General features: G+C 40.9%; 2 protein-coding genes and 1 long non-coding RNA gene across 5 annotated transcripts; 2 read left to right on the top strand and 1 right to left on the bottom strand.

Annotated features, from left to right (window-relative positions):
• Nucleotides 1-6499: 6499 nt before the first annotated feature.
• Nucleotides 6500-9861, top strand: LOC106098282 (zinc finger BED domain-containing protein 1-like). Its single transcript, XM_019349499.2, has 3 exons — nucleotides 6500-8137; nucleotides 8317-8936; nucleotides 9024-9861. Exons 2-3 carry the CDS (start codon nucleotides 8409-8411, stop codon nucleotides 9417-9419), a joined length of 924 nt encoding a protein of 307 aa, XP_019205044.1. The 5' UTR covers nucleotides 6500-8137; nucleotides 8317-8408; the 3' UTR covers nucleotides 9420-9861.
• An 11547-nt stretch (nucleotides 9862-21408) lies between these two features.
• On the top strand, nucleotides 21409-22483 carry LOC109196184 (uncharacterized). 3 transcript variants are annotated; one of them, XR_003215474.1, is made up of 4 exons: nucleotides 21409-21448; nucleotides 22159-22206; nucleotides 22287-22319; nucleotides 22398-22483. It is a non-coding gene; the product is annotated as an uncharacterized LOC109196184 (long non-coding RNA). The 3 variants fall into 3 exon arrangements; XR_003215473.1 differs by having other exon boundaries at nucleotides 21420-21448; nucleotides 22287-22473; XR_002057658.2 differs by lacking the exon at nucleotides 21409-21448 and having other exon boundaries at nucleotides 22100-22206.
• A 227-nt stretch (nucleotides 22484-22710) lies between these two features.
• Nucleotides 22711-23972, bottom strand: LOC109196088 (putative nuclease HARBI1). Its single transcript, XM_019349300.1, has 4 exons — nucleotides 23537-23972; nucleotides 23349-23464; nucleotides 23163-23274; nucleotides 22711-23087 (listed from the first exon to the last, which is right to left on the bottom strand). The coding sequence occupies exons 1-4, from the start codon at nucleotides 23970-23972 to the stop codon at nucleotides 22711-22713; spliced, it is 1041 nt and encodes a 346-aa protein (XP_019204845.1).

Below are 23972 nucleotides of genomic sequence, written 5' to 3'. Positions count from 1 at the left end.
CCAGGCAGAGAGTTCTGATGTTTGTGGCCTGAGATGGTTCTGAGGCCTCTCCAGACTTCACCAACGTTGTTTTGCTGAAGCTGGTTCTCCATCTTTTGCCTGTAGCCATCTTTTGCCTGTAGAGGATAGTTGGTGTACCACTCCCCTCCCTGCAAGACATCTACACCACCCGCCTTACCCGCAAAGCCATCACAATTGTCAACGATGCAACCCACCCCGCGCACTGTCTGTTCAGCCTCCTGCCCTCCGGAAAAAGATACAGAAGCCTCCGCTCCCGCACTACCAGGCTCACCAACAGCTTCATCCACCAGGCTGTGAGACTGCTGAACTCTCTCCCCTCCCAGCTCCCAGCCAACAGAACCACCAGACTGGCAGGAGTATAGGAAGACAGACTGGACCCCCCCCCCCCCCCCCCCCCCACACACACACACACACACACACACACTCCACAACAAGGAAACACTCTCCACATTCCTGACTGGAAACGACTACCTCTGCATTACAATTGCACACACCTGCTGCTATACATTTTTAGTATTTTTAGTATTTTCTTTAGCACTATTTATATTATTTATATTACTATTACTGCTGCTACAGTCTTATGCTGCATTAAAACAAAAACACTTACCAACCACGACCTGGGACTACGTCAAGTAGACTAGTACACTACTTTCCAGGGCGCACTGTGGAACACTTTATTATATGTTATGTGTAGGTCGTGTCTTGTTATATCCTGTATGTTACCTAAATGTTGTGCATCTGCACTTTATTGTTGTCTATGTCTACGCATGGGACAGTGTGAAACATAATTTCAATTCCTTTGTATGGCAAGTACATCTGAAGAAATTGACAAATAAAACTGACTTTGACTTAGCTGTCCTTCCCATTCCTTATCAGTCCCCTCAGCTCTCTCTGCACCCTTTTCAACTCCTCTTTGTCTTTGGATTTGAAGGCCCTCCTCTTCTACTTGAGGACAGCTTTAATTTCTGGGGTAATCCAAGGTTTGTTGTTGGAGAAACACCGTACAGTCCTGGTAGGTACAGTGTTATCCACACAGAAATTAATATAGTCAGTAATGCATGTAGTAAGGCTGTCGATGTCCTCTCCGTGGTCGTCACAGATCACCTCCCACACAGTGGACTCAAAACAATCCTTAAGAGCCTCCTCGCTCTCCTCCGACCATCTCTGCACTGTGCGGGTGGCTGGTGGCTCATAGTTGGGATGAAGACCATGCCCAGAATGAACAGAATGATTCACACAAACACATATTAAATAAAATAGAGAGATGCATAAGGTATATTAAGGTTGTGTCATTGTTCAGCCAAGGAAAGTGTGTGAAAAGGAAAATGTCTCCAGCTTGGGAAAGGGTGAGACTGCAGATCACCTGCAGCCCTTGGTGGATACAAATAAAATATAAATAAATATTGTAATATACCATTGCTGTTATATAAATATGGAACGCCAGGACTGCCATAATGAATTACTTAAATACACCATTAAATAATTAATTAAATGTGGCAATAATTAATTAAAATTGGAATTAATTAATTAAATACATAGTTATGACACATGTAATTAATTAATTATTGCCACATTTAATTAATTATTTATGTATTTCACATTTTAATTAATTATTGACACATTGAATTAATTATTTATTGATATATTTATTTATTTCATTTTGGCAGTCCTGGCGCCTGGCTCTCACCATGAATTAATTTTATCTGTCAGCCTCACCCATCAAACCCAGGGGGCGGGGTTAACGCTGCCCATGCAGCTTCTCTAACATTTGATTGGTTGCCGTGCAAAGTAAGTCAAAACAGGTCGATCCTAGATAATCGATTGCTTCTGTAGACTTGAGGCAGTCAGGTGTCCCAGAATGCATTTCAAATCACAGGCAGCAATGGTGGTGGTGTAGTTTTAAAATACCCCGTTTTTCTGTCACCAACTACACACGAATGTCGCGCCGTAATCTTCACATGTCTGGTCAGGTTGTCAACATAGAACATGTTTGCAAAAGTGCTCAGATGTTTTCAGAGATTTCACTGCTCTGCTAACAGTCAGCATGCAGAGTGCACCGAGGGGGTTATGTCAACCGGTTTGTTTACATATTCCACGTTCCGTGTTCCACATGTTGCATTCGCATACTATCATTTTCACCGAACGATCGTCTCTTTCCGCCTGGTCTTGTGTCTCTGTGCTTCTGTAACATAAAGAACGAGCTGACATTTTTCTCGCGAAACCAGCGATCAGCTCAGCAGGCCCTCAGTTTACCTGCATGCGTCCTCCTCACCTGTCAGCTGTTTAACACCTGCTGCTAATTCAAGAAACACGCCCACGTTACCTGGTGATCGTCACAGTTTAACTGGGCAGTCGGTGCTCGATATAACGCAATGTCAGCGCATTTTTCTGCACAAGATAAGTAAAGTATAGTATTTTCCCGAGCACAGAGCTGCTGGAGCTATAGGCTATTTATAGGCAAACCCACTTTATCGGCGGCTGATGTCCAATCACCGCACACAGCTTTGAAACCTCACCTGAGTTTTAGCTCTCAGTGGTTAAACGCTGGACTTAATTCACTCAGGTTTTGTCTGTCGGGTCACGTTTACTTCGCTGTTTTATTTACAACTGAGCAAATCGGTTTGGCTGAGGTTAAAGTTACGTTTCATAACTGCATAGTTTTACAGACCTTTAATGGTTCACTGGCACATGTGTTAGACTGAACTATTCGCTTTTCTTTATCTGGTGTGTTTTGGATTTAACAGTGAATTTTGAGATTAAACTGACTTTTAAAATGTTTTTATACAAAGAGGAAAGAGAAGGCGCATTTCCACCGAGAGGAGCAGAGTTTGCAACAGCATGTTCAAGATGAAGACTGCAACCTGGACAGAAATATTATATCATCTGCTTTTTAATAGTTATTCAACTGTATTCTAAGCACCAGCTGTCTGCTAGAATTTTTAGAGTTTACTTAACTAAAAATAAATGAGGTTAACATATAATTTGTGTGATTTCTCTCTCTCTCTCTCTCTCTTTTCTTTTTCGGTCATGTTACGTTTAACTGTAAAAGGTTTGTTACAAACTATGAAACACATCGTGCAGACTTCTGGATGTTAGAAGAAAACTAATACTGCTCATGAATGAGACTAAAGGCAGGAAGGTGTCCTTTAAAACTAAACATGTTAGTAGGACCTCCCTATTTATATCATAGTTTATGATACAGCACGTGTATTTCAGTAATAGCCTACTGATTTCAGTGCAGTGGTGAACAGTCACACAGCTCACATGGGCGTTATCTGTGATACTCCTTAACTATAATTTATCCAAGTTAACTTCAGTTAACCATTCAGACAGTTCTTTTGCAATGAAAAACATAAACACCTATGCTGCGTAATGTTTACATTATAACTGCTTATGCAGTAACGTAACCACGGACTCTGGATCGACGGAGGTCAGACAACAATTTTACATGTATGATCTTAAAACAGGACACAGCCATTATCCGTCCTGGCCTCATATCAAATGTGAACGCAGACTGAGTCTATGTTTGACGTTTGCTTTATATCTAATCTTCCTCTCAAACATTTAAACAGCAGCGAGTCTGCAGCTGAGGGAATACAAACTCAAACTGTCGGAACAGGTTCAATCGTGGATTCATTTGGTAATTTATTAAATGTATAACTGTTAGTCTAATCTGCTGCTGAGTCTCTTACACTGATGAAAATGGAGATAACACAGATCACGAACACCTGTTCAACCAATCACTTTCATTCCACTTTGATCTGCGACAAACTGACGGTTCATCTCTGTTACAGTGTTGCGTTAGACTGCTATATTTTTGTGTTCTTTATGCTGTAGATTTCCACGTCTCTGGAATAGTTGGCAGTATTAAGGATGCTTTTCTGTAAAATCATATTGATATGACCCGTGACATATTCGTAGATGACAGTTTGATAGCCAGCTGTGAAACTCTGGGTTAACTCAGAGAGCTGAAGATATCGTGGAGATGCTGACCTCGCTCCGTGGTGTACAGGGCCGTTTACCCTCATGATTAATATTCACAATAAAAATATTAGCCGAACATCATTAAGTCTGTATGTGTTTCATAGTGTCGAACAACCTTTGTACAGTTAAAGCCAGCAGTTACTACATGACGGAAACACCAACGTTTTCTCTTTTATACGTTTATACACAGGTCAAGCTGATTACTGAACAAAAACCCAAAGATCAGTTGTTAATCGAATTTATTTGCTCTCTCTCCTCCTTAAACATGTTTTTAATGTTAGTTATAATTCAGAATTGGCGACTGAAACACGTAGGACACATACGAACATCAGGAAATAACACCCCGATAAATATAACCTCAGTAAAATAAGTCAGTGTCAGCGGGGGTTATTACAGCTGTGTACCGGGGCCTGCGCTTTGTCGGCGGTAACAACAGCTCGATTGCTTGCGAGGCAAGCGGGTCTATCCCACGCTTTGCCGTGAGACTGGGCAGACATCTCCGAAATCATCGAAGCACTTTTGCAAAGAGGCTGTATCTTGACAAACCGACCAGACATATGACGATTAAACCACTACATTCTCGGCTAAAAAAATATTAAAACTGTATTTGGTGACACACAAACAGGGTTTTTCAAAGTTCAGTTCTGCCGGTTGTTGTGGGCTATAAACAATGGCCACCAGGCCAAAGCAATGGTTTTGAGTCGATCAGCGTTAACCCCACCCTCTGAGTTTGATGGGTGAAGCTGACAGATAAAATTAATTCATGGTGAGAGCCAGGCGCCAGGACTGCCAAAATGAAATAAATAAATATATCATTAAATAATTAATTAAATGTGTCAATAATTAATTAAAATGTGAAATACATAATAATTAATTAAATATATCAATAATTAATTAATTAAATGTGTCAATAATTAATTAATTAAATGTGTCAATAATTAATTAAAATGTGAAATACATAAATAATTAATTAAATGTGTCAATAATTAATTAATTCAATGTGTCAATAATTAAATAAAATGTGAAATACATAAATAATTAATTAAATGTGTCAATAATTAATTAATTAAATGTGTCAATAATTAATTAATTACATGTGTCATAACTATTTATTTAATTAATTAATTCCAATTTTAATTAATTATTGCCACATTTAATTAATTATTTAATGGTGTATTTAAGTAATTCATTATGGCAGTCCTGGCATTCCATATATAAAGAGATAATAGCGTTAATAATGAAATAATATTAATATGAAGAGGCACCTCGGTAAGTTATGATGTGAGGTGGATAATTGCTAAAAGTAGTCTGCATCAAGCTTAAGGTTTGCTCAACTTCAGTACAATGACATATGAGATGAAGAAAATAATTAGTTTAGATATTTTCTTTAAGTGCATAGAAGCACTTGACCTGCTTGAAAACCTGTCATCCTAGATGAGACATTGCTGAAATATAGAGCACACCTATACTAACAACTAATAAGCTAAACCCTGTATATAACAGCTAAAGCTACAAGAGTGAGAAGCTGAATTAAATATGTGGTCACTGCTAAGCTGATGAGCAGGTTACACATTTTTTAGAGCAGGAGCTGCAACATGCAGCTGTCTGTGAGCTCAGTTTTTTTCCCTCATACTTCTGATTTGTTTTTGGCAGCAGCCTTTTATGTTTGTTTTGTTTGTTTGTTTGTTTGTTTGTTTGTTTGTTTGTTTTGTTGAATTGAAAAAAAAAATAAATAAATTTGTGATCACACTTGTGTATCACAGTGACACATAATGATTAGGCATATGATTTACTAATGCAGGTGAAGTTTATTCTAAAATTCAAGGAGAATGAAGAAGAACAGCATTTTCAGTTGTGTCTTTACTGTTGTTCTCTGTATAGTGTGTGTAGAGTTTTTGAGAAAGGAGAATTTAAAATAATAATAACAATAATAATAATAATAACAATAATAATAATAACAATAATAATAATAATAATAAAACAAAGAGTGATGTTTTGTTTAAGTGGTGAAGAAAGCTAATACTGCAAAATACCGTCTAGTGCATGATCTGCGAGCAATAAATGAAATCATCTTATTTATCTTTAAATGAACTCTAATTATGGAGACCTGAAGTCACATACTTAGGGCACACCCTCTCAGGTGAAGGCAGAAAGCTACTAAACAAAAGAAAAGAAGCCATACAAAATGCACCACAGCCACAAAACTAAGCATTTACTAACTCCCAGTGAGCCTGAGTTATGACCTTGGCTCCCTGTTTATCTGCCCCCGTGCAATGTGCTCTGTTGTCTCTACAATGAAAAAAAGGGGAAAAAAAGGCCCTGACTCTCTGAACACAATAGTCTCTTTATAACTCAGCAGTATGAAATGACATGAAATAGTGTATCTCACTCACAGTAAATCAGCAGTATAGGATAATACCAACCTATCTAATAAATCTAATGATTTTCACATTCTTTTAACTCAGAAGTATGATTCAAACTAAAACTACATACTGATTACACAAGAAGTATGATGTGGCCTACAGCAGTATCATGATTCACTCATTTTGATTACAGGTATAATGTAATATATAACAGCATAATAATCTCGCAACTGCTACAAGCACATTTGCCTTTCTGAACACACGCAAGAGAAAGGCAGCTGTTAAGAAAATGCCCTTTTTGGGTGAGAGAGGCCCACAGGCCCTACATGCAAGCGTACTAACACACACACATGCAATGAAGGACAGCTTACACTATAGCACACACTATACATGCGCCTATATTTCTCATTGGTGTTAAAGCAGGAAAAACTTAACAGAGTTTTGTTATCAAATGCTGAATTTATCCACTGCTGACATTTAACTCTCCAGCTTGCAGGACAATAGGTGAAACGCTTGTGAAAACAGAGAAGAAAAAATAAAGACACAGAGAGAGTCTGGTATGACCAAGCAGTAATCAGACAATAAATTTAGTTGGTAATACAATAAATTGTGAGATGCTTTGTTTGATTGATGCAGCACTAGGCCTGCACAATAAATCGAAAATTTATTGTCATCGCGATATCAGCCTGTGCGATGGGCCCATCGCAAAAGACGGCGTAAACTGCGATAATTGGGTACCTTAAAATGTTTACACACGTGCTGTAAAGAATTTACCAATCAAAGAAATCCATTTACACATTTGACCAGTCGAATAGAGCCCTTCACGGCATTAACCAATCAAATGGATTAGAGGCCCGCCTCCTACGCAGGTCGGGCGCGAACAACGCTGCAGCAAAGAGTTGTAATGGCTGAGAGCGAGACGCGTGACGAGAATGCTACTGAACTCGTGGCTAAAAAAAAAAATAGTACCTCACTTATTTGGAGGTACTTTGGATTTGATAAAGACGACGTTCTCCAAACACAGGTACTCTGCAAAACTTGCCGAACACTCGTGGCAACCACCAGAGGAAACACGACTAATCTCCACCATCATCTTCAATACAACCACAGAGAACTGTTTGAAGAGTTCCAGAAAGACAGGGCTAGCCAAACAAAGGTTGCTAATGTTAAGACAAAGAGCGCAGCAGTCCAACAGCCGTCTCTGTATCAGAGTTTTTCAAGTGGAATTCCTTATGAGAAAACGTCGAAGCGGTACAAAGAAATAACAGAGGCCATTACACATTTTTTGGCTAAAGACATGATGCCTATAAATACAGTTAGCAGAGAGGGCTTCACCAGTCTGATACATAAAGTGGACCAGAGATACCGCATCCCCTCACGAAACTACTTTTCCCATGTCGCCATTCCACAAATGTATGAAACATGCCGCAAGACCGTCATGTTTGAACTGAGCCAAGCTGAAAACTACGCAAGCACTACAGACCTATGGTCAAGTCGTACAACGGAACCATATATGAGTTTCACAGTGCACTTCCTCACCGAAGACTTTGAACTGAAAACACGGTGTCTAGAGACTGTGTATTTTCCAGACTCTCACACTAGTGAAAATATAGCCCATGTATTACGTGAGGTGTTAGCCAGCTGGGATCTTAAAGAAGATTGACAAGTGTGCATCACCACAGACAACGGTGCCAATGTTGTGAGAGCCACGGAGCTAAACAACTGGGTCAGACTTCAGTGTTTTGGACACAGGCTGCACCTTGCAATCGGTAAGTTTTATTCAAGGCAGATCTTTTTAGCAATGAAAATGTGCTATACATTATTATCAAATTGATATTGATAAGGATAATGTTACCTTTTTAGACAACTTTAGTTATAAATTTCAATTAGTTTAAAAAAAAAAAGGTTTTAAACATGACAGTTTTTTTGTTTCCTCTTCTTTCTCCAGAAAATTCTATCAAAGATGATGCCCGCATTGCCCGAGCCATTGGACTTTGCAAAAAGTTAGTTGGACATTTTTGCCACAGCTGGAAAGCAAAGATGGCTCTGAAAAAAGCACAGCAGAAGCTCAACCTCCCAGAGCACACACTGATCACAGAATGCCCAACCAGGTGGGGTTCCAGGCAGAAGATGATTGAGAGAGTCCTGGAGCAGCAGCGGGCCATTTCTGATGTCATCTCAGCAGACAAGAAATCAAGACACTTGATTCCTACTTGGCAGGATCTTGAGGTACTGGAGTCTGTCAACCAGGCATTACACCCCCTGCAAGACTTTACAGATGCCCTGTCTGGTGAGAGCTACGTTAGTGTTTCATATGTAAAACCAGTCCTTCATCTGATGAAGACGTCGGTGCTTGCAGAGAAGGAAGAAGACAGTGATTTGACAAAATCAATTAAGAAGAAAATCCTCGAATACCTGATTACTAAATATGAAAATCCAGCTACCCAGGAACTTCTGGACATGGCGTGCTTCATGGATCCCAGATTTAAAGTCAGCTACACCAGCACTGATCGAGTCTCAGACATCAAGACCAGAGTGATGTCAGAAATGGAAGCAGTGGCACAGAAGGTATTCATGCATGCTTATATATAAAACCTTTCAATTCATATTTAGTCCAAAATGTTTACTTTTCTTATAATCTGCTTTCTGTTCCAGGAGAGAAACTCCGCTGAACCAGAGGCCCAGACAGATGATCCACCCAGTCGTCCCCTGAAGAAGGCAAAAAAGTCACTGGGCAGTTTCTTCAAGGCAGCTCCAATCCCTACCTCCTCTTTTATGCATCTCTCACAAGCTGTTGAAGCTGAGCTTAACAGCTACTTGCTATCCACGGCCATAGACAGTGAGGAAGACCCCTTGGCATGGTGGAAACTCCACAAAATGACATTCCCACAGCTAAGCAAGCTTGCAAGGAAGTATCTCTGCATACCTGCAAGTAGCTCACCTTCAGAGAGACTTTTTAGTACATCAGGAAACATAGTAACATGTCAGCGCACATGTTTAAAACCTTGGAGAGTAAACATGTTGGTTTTCCTTACCAAGAACTTGCCATAAAAAACATTCACTCAGGAAGGATGAATGCAAGATAGAGAAACCTTTTTTTTTTTCAAAAAATTACAAAAATACACTACCTACATTGTTCTTAATTGTTGATAATATTAGTCTTGGCCAGTACGACCACAAAGGTAGACAATTGTTCTTTGGTGTGTTCCCACAGCAGACAAGTTCTTACCTATAGTTTAATCTGGTAAAGTTTCCACTCCAGTTTTGACTTGCATCATAACTACTTGGTGAGTGGTAAAATGATGAACAACTGCATAGAGATAATTTGCAGTATAATTTAAGTTATGTTTATTTAAAACTAATTATAGAGACCGGGAAGGATGTCTTTCAGAATTCAAGCCTCAGAAATTTTTTTATGGGGGCAATGTTTCAATGTTTGACTGCACTTTGTTGTTACACTGCTAATACAGCAGCTTTCTTTAAATAAAACTGTTGCAGTAAAATGGAAATTATGTATTCGTTTTTTGTTTGTTTGTTTTGCTATTTATTTTATCGCAAGTCATATCATTATCGCAATATTGATCACAGTTATCGCACATCGCAGGTTTTCCTAATATCGTGCAGCCCTATGCAGCACAAGTAATTTACTGTATGAAGGAAATTCTCTTTTGTGATAATATTTTGAACGTGCATTTCTGTTGAAATGCCACTCCAACTGCCTGCAAAATAGCGGAGAGACCCTCCTGGATACATCAGAGCCACTGCCAAAAGGTTGAGGTCCCCGAGGATTCCACTTCCTTCACAGAAATCAACTAGTAAAGGAAAGTCTCACTCGCACTTGGTTGCTTCGGGGTGAGGGGGGAAGTGCCGATTGGGCCCCCGTAGGGTAAGCCCGCACTCCAATCTCCATCCGATCAACTTTAGGGCAGCCAGGTGCAGGTGTGTACAACCATGGGAAGGTGGACCCTCTTGGTTACCTTGACTACGACGCTCACCCTTACAGGACCCCAGCTGACGCCAACAACAGCTGAACCACGAGGCAGACAGAAAAGATGGACGCACGACAACTCGCACCTAAGAGACATGACGCAAGACCACATACACCCTTGGATGAACAATGCCTGGTACCGTTATATCCACGACAGGACCAAGGCGGAATCGGCAAATACAGACTGTTATGTCTGTTCTCATATGCCCAGCACATCAACACACCCCACACTATATGGTGAATATATGAACAACACTCAAGCAAAATGTGCAGCCAGCTTCGCTGGCACTGGATTCCAACACAGCCGAATCATCACCAACGACACAATCCCACATGCTGTTGGACTTAGTAATGGAACATGTGATCAACTCTTCTGGATCGATTTCAACGTGACAAACCGGAATACATCCGTCCACTTCCCAGTGTTTCTGGACCAACTCCCAGGGAAGAACCACTCCATGTGTTCTCAACAAGAGAAAGGTAACACACCCGTTGGAAACACCACAAACTGTGTCCAAACTGCAGTCCACGGAGAGGGCGCCCCTGTGAATATGACTGGACCTTCTAACGGCACGTACTGGGTGCAAGGAATGGCCTGGCTATGTGGACAACGAGCATATTTCATACTGCCCCCAGGCTGGACAGGAACGTGTGCTCCTATATTCCTGTCAGACCACACTTTCAGGATGACCGCAGTAAACACCACTTCTACAGCACGCCGGAAAAGAAGATCTACGTTCCCTAAACTTCAACAAGGAATTCAAACTGTGGACTACCGGACAGAAAGTACTCCACACATTGTTCCCCTGGGTGGGAACCGGAAAAAACATGCTGAGGATTGAAACTCTGGACTACCGCTTTGGACTCTTCTTGAACGCTTCGTGCAAGATCAACGAACAACAGAATCAGGAAATCAATGCATTACGGATCGCAGTGATGCAACATCGAGTAGCTTTGGACATGATACTAGCAGAGAAAGGGGGACTTTGCGTCCTCTTCAACAACACCTGCTGCACTTACATACCACACAATGTACACTCATCAAACATGACTGACGCCCTGAATGCCTTGAGACAGACCCAGCAGGCCCAAAATCAGGACTATGTGAGTAACACAAGTGACTGGTTTTCTTGGCTTTACACTGGCTCCTGGCTACAGGTGCTAAAAAGACTATTACTGCCTTTTCACTGTGCAATACTTTTTGTTAATAACCAACGGTGCAATAGACTTCAATACTTGAAATACTTGCAATTCCCTTGTATTCTTATTTATTCTATTTATCCCTTTTGTATACTCTTATTTATATATGTCTCTGTATTTATATATGTGTATATATAGTATTCAGCTCACATTCTGTAACTTCTGTCGGTGCTGTGCTATTTAGAAACCGAATTTTACAGTTAATAGGATTAATACAGTTCTATCTTATCTTACTCATCGGAGTTGGAATATTTTTACTTCTATTTTGTGTTTTTGTAACTGTATATTGGCATGTCTAAAACTCATGATTAACCGTATAATCGTTTCCACTGTAGCTGCATACATAGCCGTGACAAATGATGATGATGATGACCCCGACCTGTTGGAACGTGAAGACTTTGTGTGATTAATGATGATGTGACAGAAAATGTACAACAAGATGTTACATACTGATATCTCACTTAAAAGTTATACTGACAACAGGAGGGAATGTCAATAGAAAATTGTGTTTTAGTCAGTATAAGCTTTTAATGATATAAGTTTGCTTGTGATAGAATGCTGCATGATGATCATTTCCTTGCTTAGGACTGATTGTTCTTTTCATTGTTCAGGACTGATTGTTCTTCACAAAACGTGTTCTGATTATTTGTATCTGAGTCTTCTCACAGCGATAGTAATAAGTCAAACAAGCAGTTCTGAACTCTCACACACACACACACACATACACACACACACACAAAATCACATACGCACATGCTCACGTCAAATGTATTCATTTTTCTTGTGTATAAATAAAGACAAGTGCAAGAACAGAGCGCGCATCACAGGGCCCCCACTCTGGTGTGAGCGTTCTGTGATCGCCCTTGTATACAAGTAAATGCTGCAGCGTCTGTGTGTGTTTCTCCTCTTAGACTCTCAGCTGAAGAAGTGTCTTTAGAATAAATCTCTTGACACATATGAAGTTACTCTTTTTTGAACAAAAACTCAAAACACAGCCTAATACATCTTTCAGTCATTTCTAACCCTCTGGAGTCAACAGTATCCATGACACACAACGTAACGTTCGATAATGTGTCATTTCAAAAGCATCAGCTCTAAGAGCCGTGCTTAGAGAGTGCTTTGTAGTGAATCAGAAGAGTCGACTTCCATTGAGCGAGAGCCGGCTCCTCACTTAATTTCCTTTCGCTGCTCTGCTCTCGCACAGTGGCTCAGCTATGCTCCAATCCCTCCATATTGTGGCCAATCACATGCGAGGATATAGCATAATATCGTTATGTGAAAAACAGAGAGGGTGAGAGACGCGACAGTCAAGTGGAGCGTGCGTCTGTCCTCTCAGTAAGTGAGTGAGACAGTAGACAGCGGTGAGGAGGGCTGTGCGAGTGCATCGCAGAAACACATAAATATGCCCGGCACCCGTAAACGAAGCAGCATCTGGCTGCAGTTTAAAGACTTTTTTGTCTTGGTCTTGTCTTGGTCTCGATACCCTCTGGTCTTGGTATTGTCTTGGTCTTGGTTTAGGCGGTCTTGACTACAAGTCTACATCATAGTCTGCAGAGACTCCTGCCTGGCCTCATCTGTCAGCGTGTTCATCACCACAGCAAACAAGAAGGCACTCAGAGCCCATCCAGTTCAACTCAGTTTTATTTACATAGCACCAAATCACAGCAACAGTCAGCTCAAGGCACTTTGTATTTTAAGGTAGACCCTACAATAATAGAGCAGAAACAGAGAAAACCCCAACAATCATGTGATCCCCCTTTAAGCGAATGCTTTGGCAACAGTAGGAAGGAAACATTTGCTTTCAACAGGAAGAAACTCCTTTGAGCACTTTATTCTCTTTTAGCTGACTCTTCAGGACTTGCCTTACTCTCTGCAGGTATTTGGTGTGTAACACATGATACTTTACCACTACTGAATGTAGAGAAAGTTAGAATCTTGAGCTATGTTCTCTAGGAATCGACTAAGGAGCGAATGACACACAGCTAAAAGAACAGTCAACATTTATTCAAAACAAAACCAAAAACAGTCATTCAACAGTTCCAATAGTCCATATTTGTCAGTCCGTGTATTCAGTTTTAGAGTTCAGAGTTCAGTGTTCAGAGTTCTTTTCAGTTCAGGTGTGTGAGTGTGTGTGTATAGTGTTAATGTTAGTAGTACTACCCGGGTAGTGTATTGTTCTGAGATCTCATTAGCTTATCTGTCAAGAAGTAACGCAGTTGTCACTTCTAAGTAGGCTGGAAACCTTTCCTGCATTGCAGCTGGGGATCCGGAATCCTGGCTCGCAACTTTAGACTCCAACAAAAAAACCAACCTGCACAGGGCAGTGAACATATTTTACATGAATATCATATAACAACTTAATCAACACTAGTGACCAAATGCCTCTCACTCTTTGTATATAACGACTTAATGCAATCAATAATAAAAATTAATCAAAGAACCTTAAAACAATTTCCACATCATACAAATTTAACTCAAATCTCATATTTTGTGAACAGCAGTCACATCAATCCAGTGAATTGAGAGAAAGCACGTTACTGATGCACAAGGAAAGTGCAAAACGTGGTCGCAGTACTATTTAGCCAAAGACAGCTCATATTTATCATCTCATTACAATAAATAAAACTTACCTACTAGCTTTCAAAGAAATATTTCCGATTGGTTTAAAACATTCACAAGTGAAGAAATAAAAAGATAAGACAGCACTTAAAAGGGACACATGAAATTTACATTACACTTAGCTAACGATTAGCTTGCTATGCTAGCGCAGTTAGTCAACTCACCGGAAATGAAAAAACCCCACAAAAACAGAGGTACATCGGCATCAACAAAAAGTGTCCGCGTTTCCCAACAAGCGGAAGAGTAAAATCCAATTTGTGTCTTCACATATAACCTTTTTCTTGAACAAGGATTAAAGAAAAACTCGGTGAGTAGCTCCGACCAGCATACGTAACCTTAGCGCTATTCTCCTTCGCTACATCAACTCAAGTTCACAAGCACTAAACAATCTCATAGTGCCACCTACTGACATTCTTTGGGAACAGCAGTTCATTTTCATCAGGCAAATTTTAGTTGGGTTACAGGTGGTTGTGGCTTTCCTAGTGGGCTCTTCATGGTTCCCATTTGCCTGTGGGATTGGAAGACACTTATAGCTATCCGTAACGTTTGCAGCATTTTTATGGTAGTGTAATCTTCCCTCTCTTTCTTACGGTCCGAATACACTTATCCAGTTTGAATGACATTCCAATATGGTTGATCTCGTTTTGTGTGGATCAATGAAACAATGTCTTGTCACACTTGATGTCATCCATGCAGAGGAGGTGGCTAATAATTGCTCCGTTCAACACTCAGTTTCCGTAGCCAGTCTTGTTAATGATCTGGGGGTTCAGGCCTATGCACAGCAGCAGTGGGGACTGAGCATCTCCTGGGTAAATCCTGCACTTGGTGGCAGTTGGAGTTGAATTGAAGTTGGCCGCTTGTGATGTGTGCAACATTCCCATTGAATTCCTGATGAAGGTTCTTATAGTTCTGTTGCTGCTGTACAGTTCTAGGCTTTTCCAGAATCCATGTGTGGGGCATAGGTTTTCTTGTAGCCAATCCAGGTAATGCACAGGTGGGTCGGTCTGGTCAAATAGTCTTGAGTGACTGCTCTATCTATCAGTAGCTCCCCTACTGGCATTGCTACCAATTACTTTCTGGGCCCTGGCCATGTACTGAGCCATATGCCTGTTCATCTTAGCCACTATGATGGCTGACAGGAGCTTGCATGTTGTGCTGAGATAGGTTATTGATTGGTAGTTGGATGATACCAGTCCTTTCTGGGAATCCTTGGGGCTCTTACTTCCCTCGACCCAAACTGGTCACAGCAGACAGCTTCCCCTCTCTGAGCCTGGTCATGCCAAAGCTTTCTTCCTATCAAAAGGAAGTTTTTCCTTCCCATTGGTTTCCAAGTGCTTGCTCATAGGGGGTCATCTGATTGTTGGGTTTTTCTTTGCATTATTATAGGATCTTTACCTTACCACATAGGCGCTTTGAGGTGACTGTAGTTGTGATTTGATGCCATATATACATAAAGAAATTGAATTGATCAGGATTGTTAACTCTATTGAGTTTCAGGTGTGAGGAACATGTATGTGGAGGTCCACACATTGTTACTGTAGTTTACTACAGCACATAGCAGGCCTGTGTTTGGTTGACAAAAGGTCTGGATCTCCACATCCAGAATCAGCCGGATCCACAGAAAGACTTCCGTACTCAATGTAAACACTCAGTGTATCATGGTCAGCTACATGAAGAGGCCCTGGAAGAACACAAAGCTGTTATTATGGTCCATGTATTTAAAAAAAGTCATTTTTGAAGTCCTTTGTTTGGATTTGATCTTGTGTTTATTCTGTTTATTGCTAAATATTAATGCAAAAACAGTGACGATTGTCCCCTGTGGGCCACTGTAAATCATTGATGGGCACTTCCAGCTGGTTCTTGCAGTGTGAAAAAACTTAAATGAATTTTAGGGATGAGTATGTTGTGTGAAACAGAAGAAAATGTCATTGCCACACAGCCAGAAGCAGGAGAAAATGTGAGAGACCAAATAAGATGGAATAAATGACAAAGGAAATAAAGGCAGCTGCCGAGGGCTGGGTTATTGACTGTTTGTAGACAAAACTGATTCTGATGCGAAGCAGTAAAAAAGCTTTTACTACTGGAACATAGATGTACATTCTTTGCTTGGCAGATCACTCACAGGATCCCCAGTATGCATAAAAGAAAATTCAAGCTGAACATTCAGCAGAGATTATCACTACTTTACATCTGAAAACAGCTGGCATGAAAATGTTCATAGGTTTATGTTCCAGTTTCAGTAGTGACCACTGAGCCAACCAACAGTTACAAGTTTAATAGTTTAGTGAGTGTCACAGTTTTTGTTTTTATAGTTTTTGTTTTATGGATTATACATGTTTACATTCAGCTTATGGGGTCTATACCTAACAATGTACTGTTGTTGTGAATCTGTAAATTAAACTGAATTGGATATTTGAATGTTTATTCGAGTCCTCGGTTTGAGGTTATCTTTGGTTTGGGGTTTCTGTGAATTTGGATTGTCTTTCCATCCTGTTCCCCTGGTTTTGTCTTTTAGTTTTCCTCGGCCTTCCTCTTTCTTCACGTATTAACTAAATCCTTTTCCCCTTATAATAAACTTTATAGTTTAAAGGAATTAAACTGCTGCTTCCTTCATCTGGGTTCATTAAAACCTATTTCTGTATCCACACAAACAGGACACCAGCAGAAAAAAAGACACTAAAGGAGGCACCGATGATCACAGACGCTTTAGTTAATAGACAGAGCACAGGCTCTACTCTAGCTTTAACCCCTACACTCGCAGAAAAGTAAGCTGTTGTCAGCATGAATCAGAGTCAGGCAGACTGCTTTTAATGATTTTAGTTCTTGAAGATTTGCAGCTTCATAACATCCAATCTTTCTCCTGACACCCTCAGTGATTTCCTGTGGAGAGCCGAAAATCCCTGCAGACTTTTTGTGTTTACCTTTCTGCTTGTATGTGATTGGTCACTATCATAGAAAAAGTCAATATTGCTTTAGAGCAGAATAGCTCCAATAAATGTGCTTTATGAGGAAGCTTTATTTAGTTTTTTATGTGTCAGGGGAACAAAAGTGAATGTGTTTACTGTGGTGGTTCACACTGACACCCACAGACCCTGCTGTCTGAAAGCTGCAGCTCCTCGGGGGTTAGCATCAAAATGATGCAGCACAGACATTTCTCAGATTAAACTTTCCTTTCCTGCCTCTCTGTGGCCTCCACAAGCACGAAGCTCTGAGATGGCTCGGTTTACAGCGCACACCTGTGAATATGTCTGTTAATGATGTTACGCAGAGAGGTGTGGTGTGGAAAACAGCCGACATCACTCTGAGGTGACTGAACGCAGAACAACCTTAGTTTCTTGGTTGCCTTTTACAAAAAGGCAACCTATCCATCTCTCTCCACCTTTATACACTCCCAGACCACGCCTTCTCAATTCAAACTGGCCTATGACATAATCCTTCCAGAGAGGGAAAAGACAAGCAAAGAAGAGTAGTTTTCACAAATAATCCTAACATTATTAATCACTTCTCAAAATGGAAGCAGATGTGTCAGATATGAACGTACACATACTCCTCTAACTAATTTAAATGTCTACAAATGTTTGACCAAGCAAGCTCCTACTCTTGCCAGCTCACAGCCTATAAAAGAGCTGCATTTGAGGCGCACTTCCTGTTTACCAGCAAGACCAGATGGCTGCCACAGAGGTTTGACCTGGGTAACTTGCACCAAACATTGTGCTTCTGTGTTGGTGCACAGGTGTGTTTAGCACTCATTTTACATTTTAGAAACCCCACCGTGGGTGAGATGGGGAAGGACTTGGTGCTTCCTAACAAACAAGATATTAATTAATGTCTTTTTAGAAGCTGCTCAGGGGGCGACCGTGGTTCAGGGGGTTGGGAAGCTCATCTTGTAACCAGAAGGTTGCCGGTTACAAGATCCCCAGCTCTGTCTGTCTTGGTCTTTGCGTCCTTGGGCAAGACACTTCACCTAAGGGTGATGGCCAGAGGGGCCGATGGCGCGATATGGCAGCCTCGCTTCTGTCAGTCTGCCCCAGGGCAGCTGTGGCTACAACTGTAGCTTGCCTCCACCAGTGTGTGAATGTGAGAGTCAATGAACAGTGGAATTGTAAAGCGCTTTGAGGGTATCGAAAAGCATTATATGAAATGCAATCCATTATTATTATAAGTTTCTGACTGCAGATAATTTACTAAGCACATTTAGGGCCGCCTACGCCACAAACTCACCTTCAGTGAGATAATCTTCAAATGTCAGCGACTCGTTTGCTTTATGAAGAAGTTCAACAATCAGTCCCAGAAACATTGTGCAGGCTCTTCATTTTTCTTTATGAATTAGTTCCTAAGCCTAGGATTAATTTCCAGAGTAGAAAACAAAAGCCAAAATCTTAAAGCCACTGACACATCAAAACCTAAAATCTCCTGTTGATAAAATCTGGTGTATACATAATTATATCTTTATATGATTTTTTTTTTTAATGGTGACTGGCCTAGAGTCACAGCTGAGAGTTTAATAAAGCCTTAAGACCGTGTGGTCAAACAGAATCAAGCCTTTGTGCTTTATGATGGCTGAATGAAACATTCATCAAACCAAATGTCGAGTTTACTACCTTCAGAATGACTGCCCACCGAGTCCCACACTGACCCGCTGTGAAGGATGAGCTCTTCGGTTGTCTTTGATCTGTATATGCACACTTTTGTGAGTTCTACACTAAAACATTAAACTAGTAGAAAAAAGTTTCAGGCTTCATGGATGCAGCCGACAAACCTGCAGCAACTGTGTGGTGGACCAAAATCTGGACACTGGATTTAATCTGTACTGGCAGACTGGTACCAGCAACATGTACCTAGTCAAATGTCCAGTGAGTTTAACTTCTAACTGTATCTTGCTTGTGGATAAATGAGACTTCATTCAGTGCTAACAGCAGTGAGACAAACCAGGAAGTGATGCCATCTCTTTGCTTTGAAATGATCATTCAGACTGAACTTGGACATCAGAGGTCGTGTCTTCAGTCATTTCAGGCACTGAGTGAGACTTTATCAGACACTAATTATTTCCAGCTTTATCAGACTAAACACCAGAGAAATGCAGTTCTGCAACCATGCTCTGAAGTCCTGACATCCAAGGTTCTTAGTATGATAGCGCTCTTCTTTCCAACTCCACTGCACTCAATTACATCCACTCTATTAGCATGTATCGGCCATTCCTTCTGTTTCTTCATTATCTTTGTGTCATCTCTATTCCTCTCACACACACACACACACACACAGACTTTATGATGTTGATCACCTCAGGCAGTGTGAAATAGGCCATAATCAATCACCAATGGATTAGTTATGGACTGATATGTCAGACAGAGCAGAATGAAGGTTTTGAATGAGACAGGAGGACAGCCGAAGAAGAGACTGAGTGAAAGGACGGCGTAAGGTTCAGTGGTGAGAAGAAGGATGAGGAACAACAGATAATGGGTTCACACTTCACAGACTTTAACTAAAACTTTAGAAATACATTGTGTACACATAAGTACTGGGTACGCCTCTTTGAAATCAGGTGTGTTTGGTGTCATTGCCTCAGGTGTATTAAACTCAGAAGTCTGCTGAAACAAAGGGTCGTTTTAAAGAGCTTGCTGAATTCAACTGTGCTGTAAGAAGATGTCACCTGTGCAACAGATCAGTTAATGAAGTTTTTCCCCTCCTGGATGTTTAAGTAAAGTGTTTAGAAAGCACAGCAGCACAGCCAGTAAACAGGAAACCAAAGAGAAGAGATTTAAGTGCATTAAAGCCTCCGACCATCAGCACAGAAACCGTGCACCAGGAGCTTCATGGCCAAGCAGCTTCTGAAGGTGTGCTGTGGAGGTGATTGGTGTCCATGTAATGTATCTGCTAAAGTATCGCTGTATGCAGTTTTACATACAGTATGAAATGGTTTTTACTGCCAACGTGTGAAAGAATTTAACATAAGACAACCCTAACACGTTGTTTTTAAAAAATTCACACAAAATGAATTTTTTCAGTACCTCGCTTCTGCTCCCAGCATCAATTTAAAATGGAGTCCACTAACCAGTAACATCTCCCAGCACGGCACAGACTCTGGGACAGAAACTGGGAGCTGATGTGGCTTCACAGAGGATTTAGGCTAAAAGCTAATTTCACTTAGTATAACCTGCACGACCAAGCAGGGAATTACAGCCATCATCAGTTTGATTCATGGACGCATCATTTTAGGATCAGAGCCGACCCTGAGCCACCCTTCTCATGGCTAACCTTAGCTAATGCTAGCTCCCTGCTAACATGGAAAAATTACCCATAACTCATGGAAAGATAGGGTCAGCTAATTCTTCCAACTCTTGGTTAACTTAATTACTTTTTAGATTAATCACACTCAAGTCATCAATAAACATAATGACATTTCAAAGTCTTGAAGAAGAGCTTTTTGTAAAATCAGTAAAAACAAGGAAAATGGTAAAGGATGAAGGAAAGTGGAAAAGTGGGAAGTATTATATGGATGTAGGGAGCAAGTAAAGTTAAGGGATAGAGATGGAGAATAAAGCAGCAGCATAAAGATGGAGAGAATCCACAGATGTTTCACGATGTGCAGATGCTGTGGAGAGAACGAGGTGTGGACCCAAATGCAGACAACGGAGATGAAGATGTTGAACAGGAACTGAACAATAAACAAAAGCAAAGAATGACTACACGGAGCTAACAAACCTAAACTGGGAAGACTAAACACTACATGAGACCTGAAAACTTGGAACAAGAAACAGGATACCTGGAGACACTGGGGAAATACACCGGGAAAGATACACAGACGATCCGATGGGGAACAAAGGGAAACGCACACAATACATACAGAGGGTAAGGAGGGAATACGTAACAACAGGGAGACACACCTGGGGTCCGTTCTTCGTACCTCGCTTACTACATCCAAGATCAAATGACACATCCAAGATCAAATCATCGCGCCAACTTTGAGCTCGCTATTCCGGTTCTCCGAACACACCTGTTGTTGACGATTAGTACAGCTGGATGAAGTAATGTGAGATCAGTGGGTGGCTTAAAAGGGGCTACGCATCGATAGTAGAAACATTGATCGGTAACCCTTTGATTGGTCGGCGAAAATGTCGAAGGAGCGCGCTCAGTATTTTTCGGCAGCAGAGCAAGAACTCTTGATTGAGGGATTTCAGGAGTTTCAGAGTTTAATTAAAACGCAAGGGAACACTGCAAAGGCTGCAAAAGCAAGGAGAGAGGGCTGGCAGAAAGTTGCTGACAAATTAAACTCGTAAGTAATTTATTATATTATATTACATTATATCCTCTTTCATATTAGAGCCACAACAGGACCCACTAGAACATGGGAACAAGTAAAAGTGAAATATAAGAATATTCTACAGAATGGTAATATTTATCACTTATATTGCTTTTAGTCTCTTGAAAAGAGACCCTGAAATAATCTGTTTGTTTGTTTATAACAGCAACCAAGAAAAGGGCAGAGCAAATAAAGACAGGTGGTGGTCCTGCACCCCCTCGTCACACCCCGGCAGAGGAGCTGGCCCTAGGGTTGAATGCCACCAGACCCATTGTTGAGGGCATCCCCGGGGGCAGCTCTTCCTTAGACCAGCAGCCGGGGTGCAGTAGCAGCACCTTCATAACTGGTAAATGAGCTCATAATTCTGTTTGTACAATGTAAAATATTTGGTTGTTGCCTTAATTAAAATGCTTTTTGTACTGTGACATTTATTGACATTGTGGGTTTTTTTGTGTGTAGTTTTACATAACACTCCATCACTTCTACCTGTTCCCATGCAAGGGGTGAGTGAAGCATGCACAGTGAGTTGGGATATATATATATATATATACATACATATATATATATATATATATATATATGTGTATATATATATATATATATATATATCTTTTTTTTAAATTATTTAGACCAATAGGCTGTACCACATCCCTTTGTAACACCATTTTGTTTCCATTGCACAGGACAGTGAAGCAACCCTGTCAGATGACTGTGGTTTGGAGGAAGTCCCTGTAAGTGCATGCATAATGTGGCCTGAATTTGTATCTACTTGTGTACTTCTATGTGTTTCTGACTGCAGTATGATTTGCAGGCAAAGAGGCCGGCAGAGAGGCCTGATACAGAGGTGGGCAGTCTTGTAATTAATTTTACTTCCTATATGACATGTATTGACCATTAAATGTTGTCTCTACAATTGAAACAGGGTGACATTCGTTTGCTCTATAAGAGAAGTCTCCAGCAAAAAATGGAGTATACTGAGCTAAAGAAACAAAAGCTTCTAGGTGAAATCGAATTTCAAGCTCTAATGAGGCAAAAAGTTCAACTAGAAATCGAGTTGCTTCAAAAGGAACTTCAGAGTAAGTAAAAATACACTTTCATACAGAGCACTATTGATGACCTTGAGTGATACAGTATATATGATTTTTTTTCCTGGCAAATGATGACTGGCTTTTTTTTGATGAGACTGAAAAAGATGCTCAAATAAATTTCAATGAAAAATATGTTTTGTCATGTTTTTAATATTCGAAATAGGGTTGCACAATTCTGTCCCGTGCAGCTCTGCCACTAGGTTGGTCCAAGTGCACTGGCTGGAGGTCATCATCAGGCTGCACCTCCACCACAGGAGTCCTCTCCTTTCTGATGGTGGCAATGTTGTGCAGTACGGCACATCCAACAATAATGTCACATGCCCTGTCAGGTGCAACCCTCAGACTTTTCAGACACTGAAATCTTCCCTTTATTTGCCCAAAGGTCATTTCAATGCGTGCCCTTGTCCTGGCTAGAGCTCCATTGTAGCGGGTTCGTCGCCCAGGGTTGGGGTCAGGGAACGGTGTCATGGAGTACTGCCTGCATGCATAACCCCTGTCTCCAAGGAGAATCCCAACGTAGGCCCCTGTGTAATGGAGAAATGCTGTTATGTTAGGCCCAAAATAAGTATGAAATATCAAAATAAGTCTCTTTTTCTTACCACGCTCAAATAATGTGCATAACCCTGACTCTCTGAAAATTCTTGAGTCATGCACTGATCCGGGCCATTTAGCTTCCACATTTGTGATATGGCACATAGAGTCACACACCATCTAAGAGATTTCATTATATGTGAACACACTCCTTTTCATTATATATTACCATCTAAAATATTAGTATTACTAACCTGCACATTTATACTGTGAACCCCCTTTCGATTGACAAAATCCCCTTCATTGGGGCCTGGGGGGGCCTTGATCGCAATGTGTGTGCAGTCTATGGTACCAATCACATTAGGGAAGCCTGCGGACAATCGAGCTATAGTTACAGACATAGGTCATGATTGCATCACATTCATTATCGAATTTAATGTACCTGCAATAGAAAAAAAGCCCTGTTTGACAACCTGTGGTCTTAAGTGGCTTGGAAAAACCACAAACACACCCAGGAAATGCTTGAGTGCCAGGTATACTTTGCGAATGGAACGGCAGACAGCACTTTTGCCAATGTTCTCTGCGTCTCCAACAGCGTACAGAAACGTGCCACTCGCAAAGAAACGCAAGGCAATGCACACAGTTTGTGCAGTTGTTAATGCCCGACTACGGTGAGTGGAACTCTTAACATAGGGATCCAACAAGTTGGTTAAGTAAATAATACCCTCACGGGAAAATCGATATCTCTCTATGAGCACACTGTCGCGCTGAGCTAAAGGATCCTGTCTATCCCGCAATATCCGCTGAATTCTGAAAACTCTCCTTATCAATCTTGCACCTTCCGCAATGGGTTGCTCGCGTACAAACGGACAGGACAT

This window comes from Oreochromis niloticus, linkage group LG20 (assembly GCF_001858045.2).
Source record: "Oreochromis niloticus isolate F11D_XX linkage group LG20, O_niloticus_UMD_NMBU, whole genome shotgun sequence".
NCBI classification, from domain to species: Eukaryota; Metazoa; Chordata; class Actinopteri; order Cichliformes; family Cichlidae; genus Oreochromis; species Oreochromis niloticus.
This window is presented reverse-complemented; position numbering and strand designations above follow the sequence as displayed.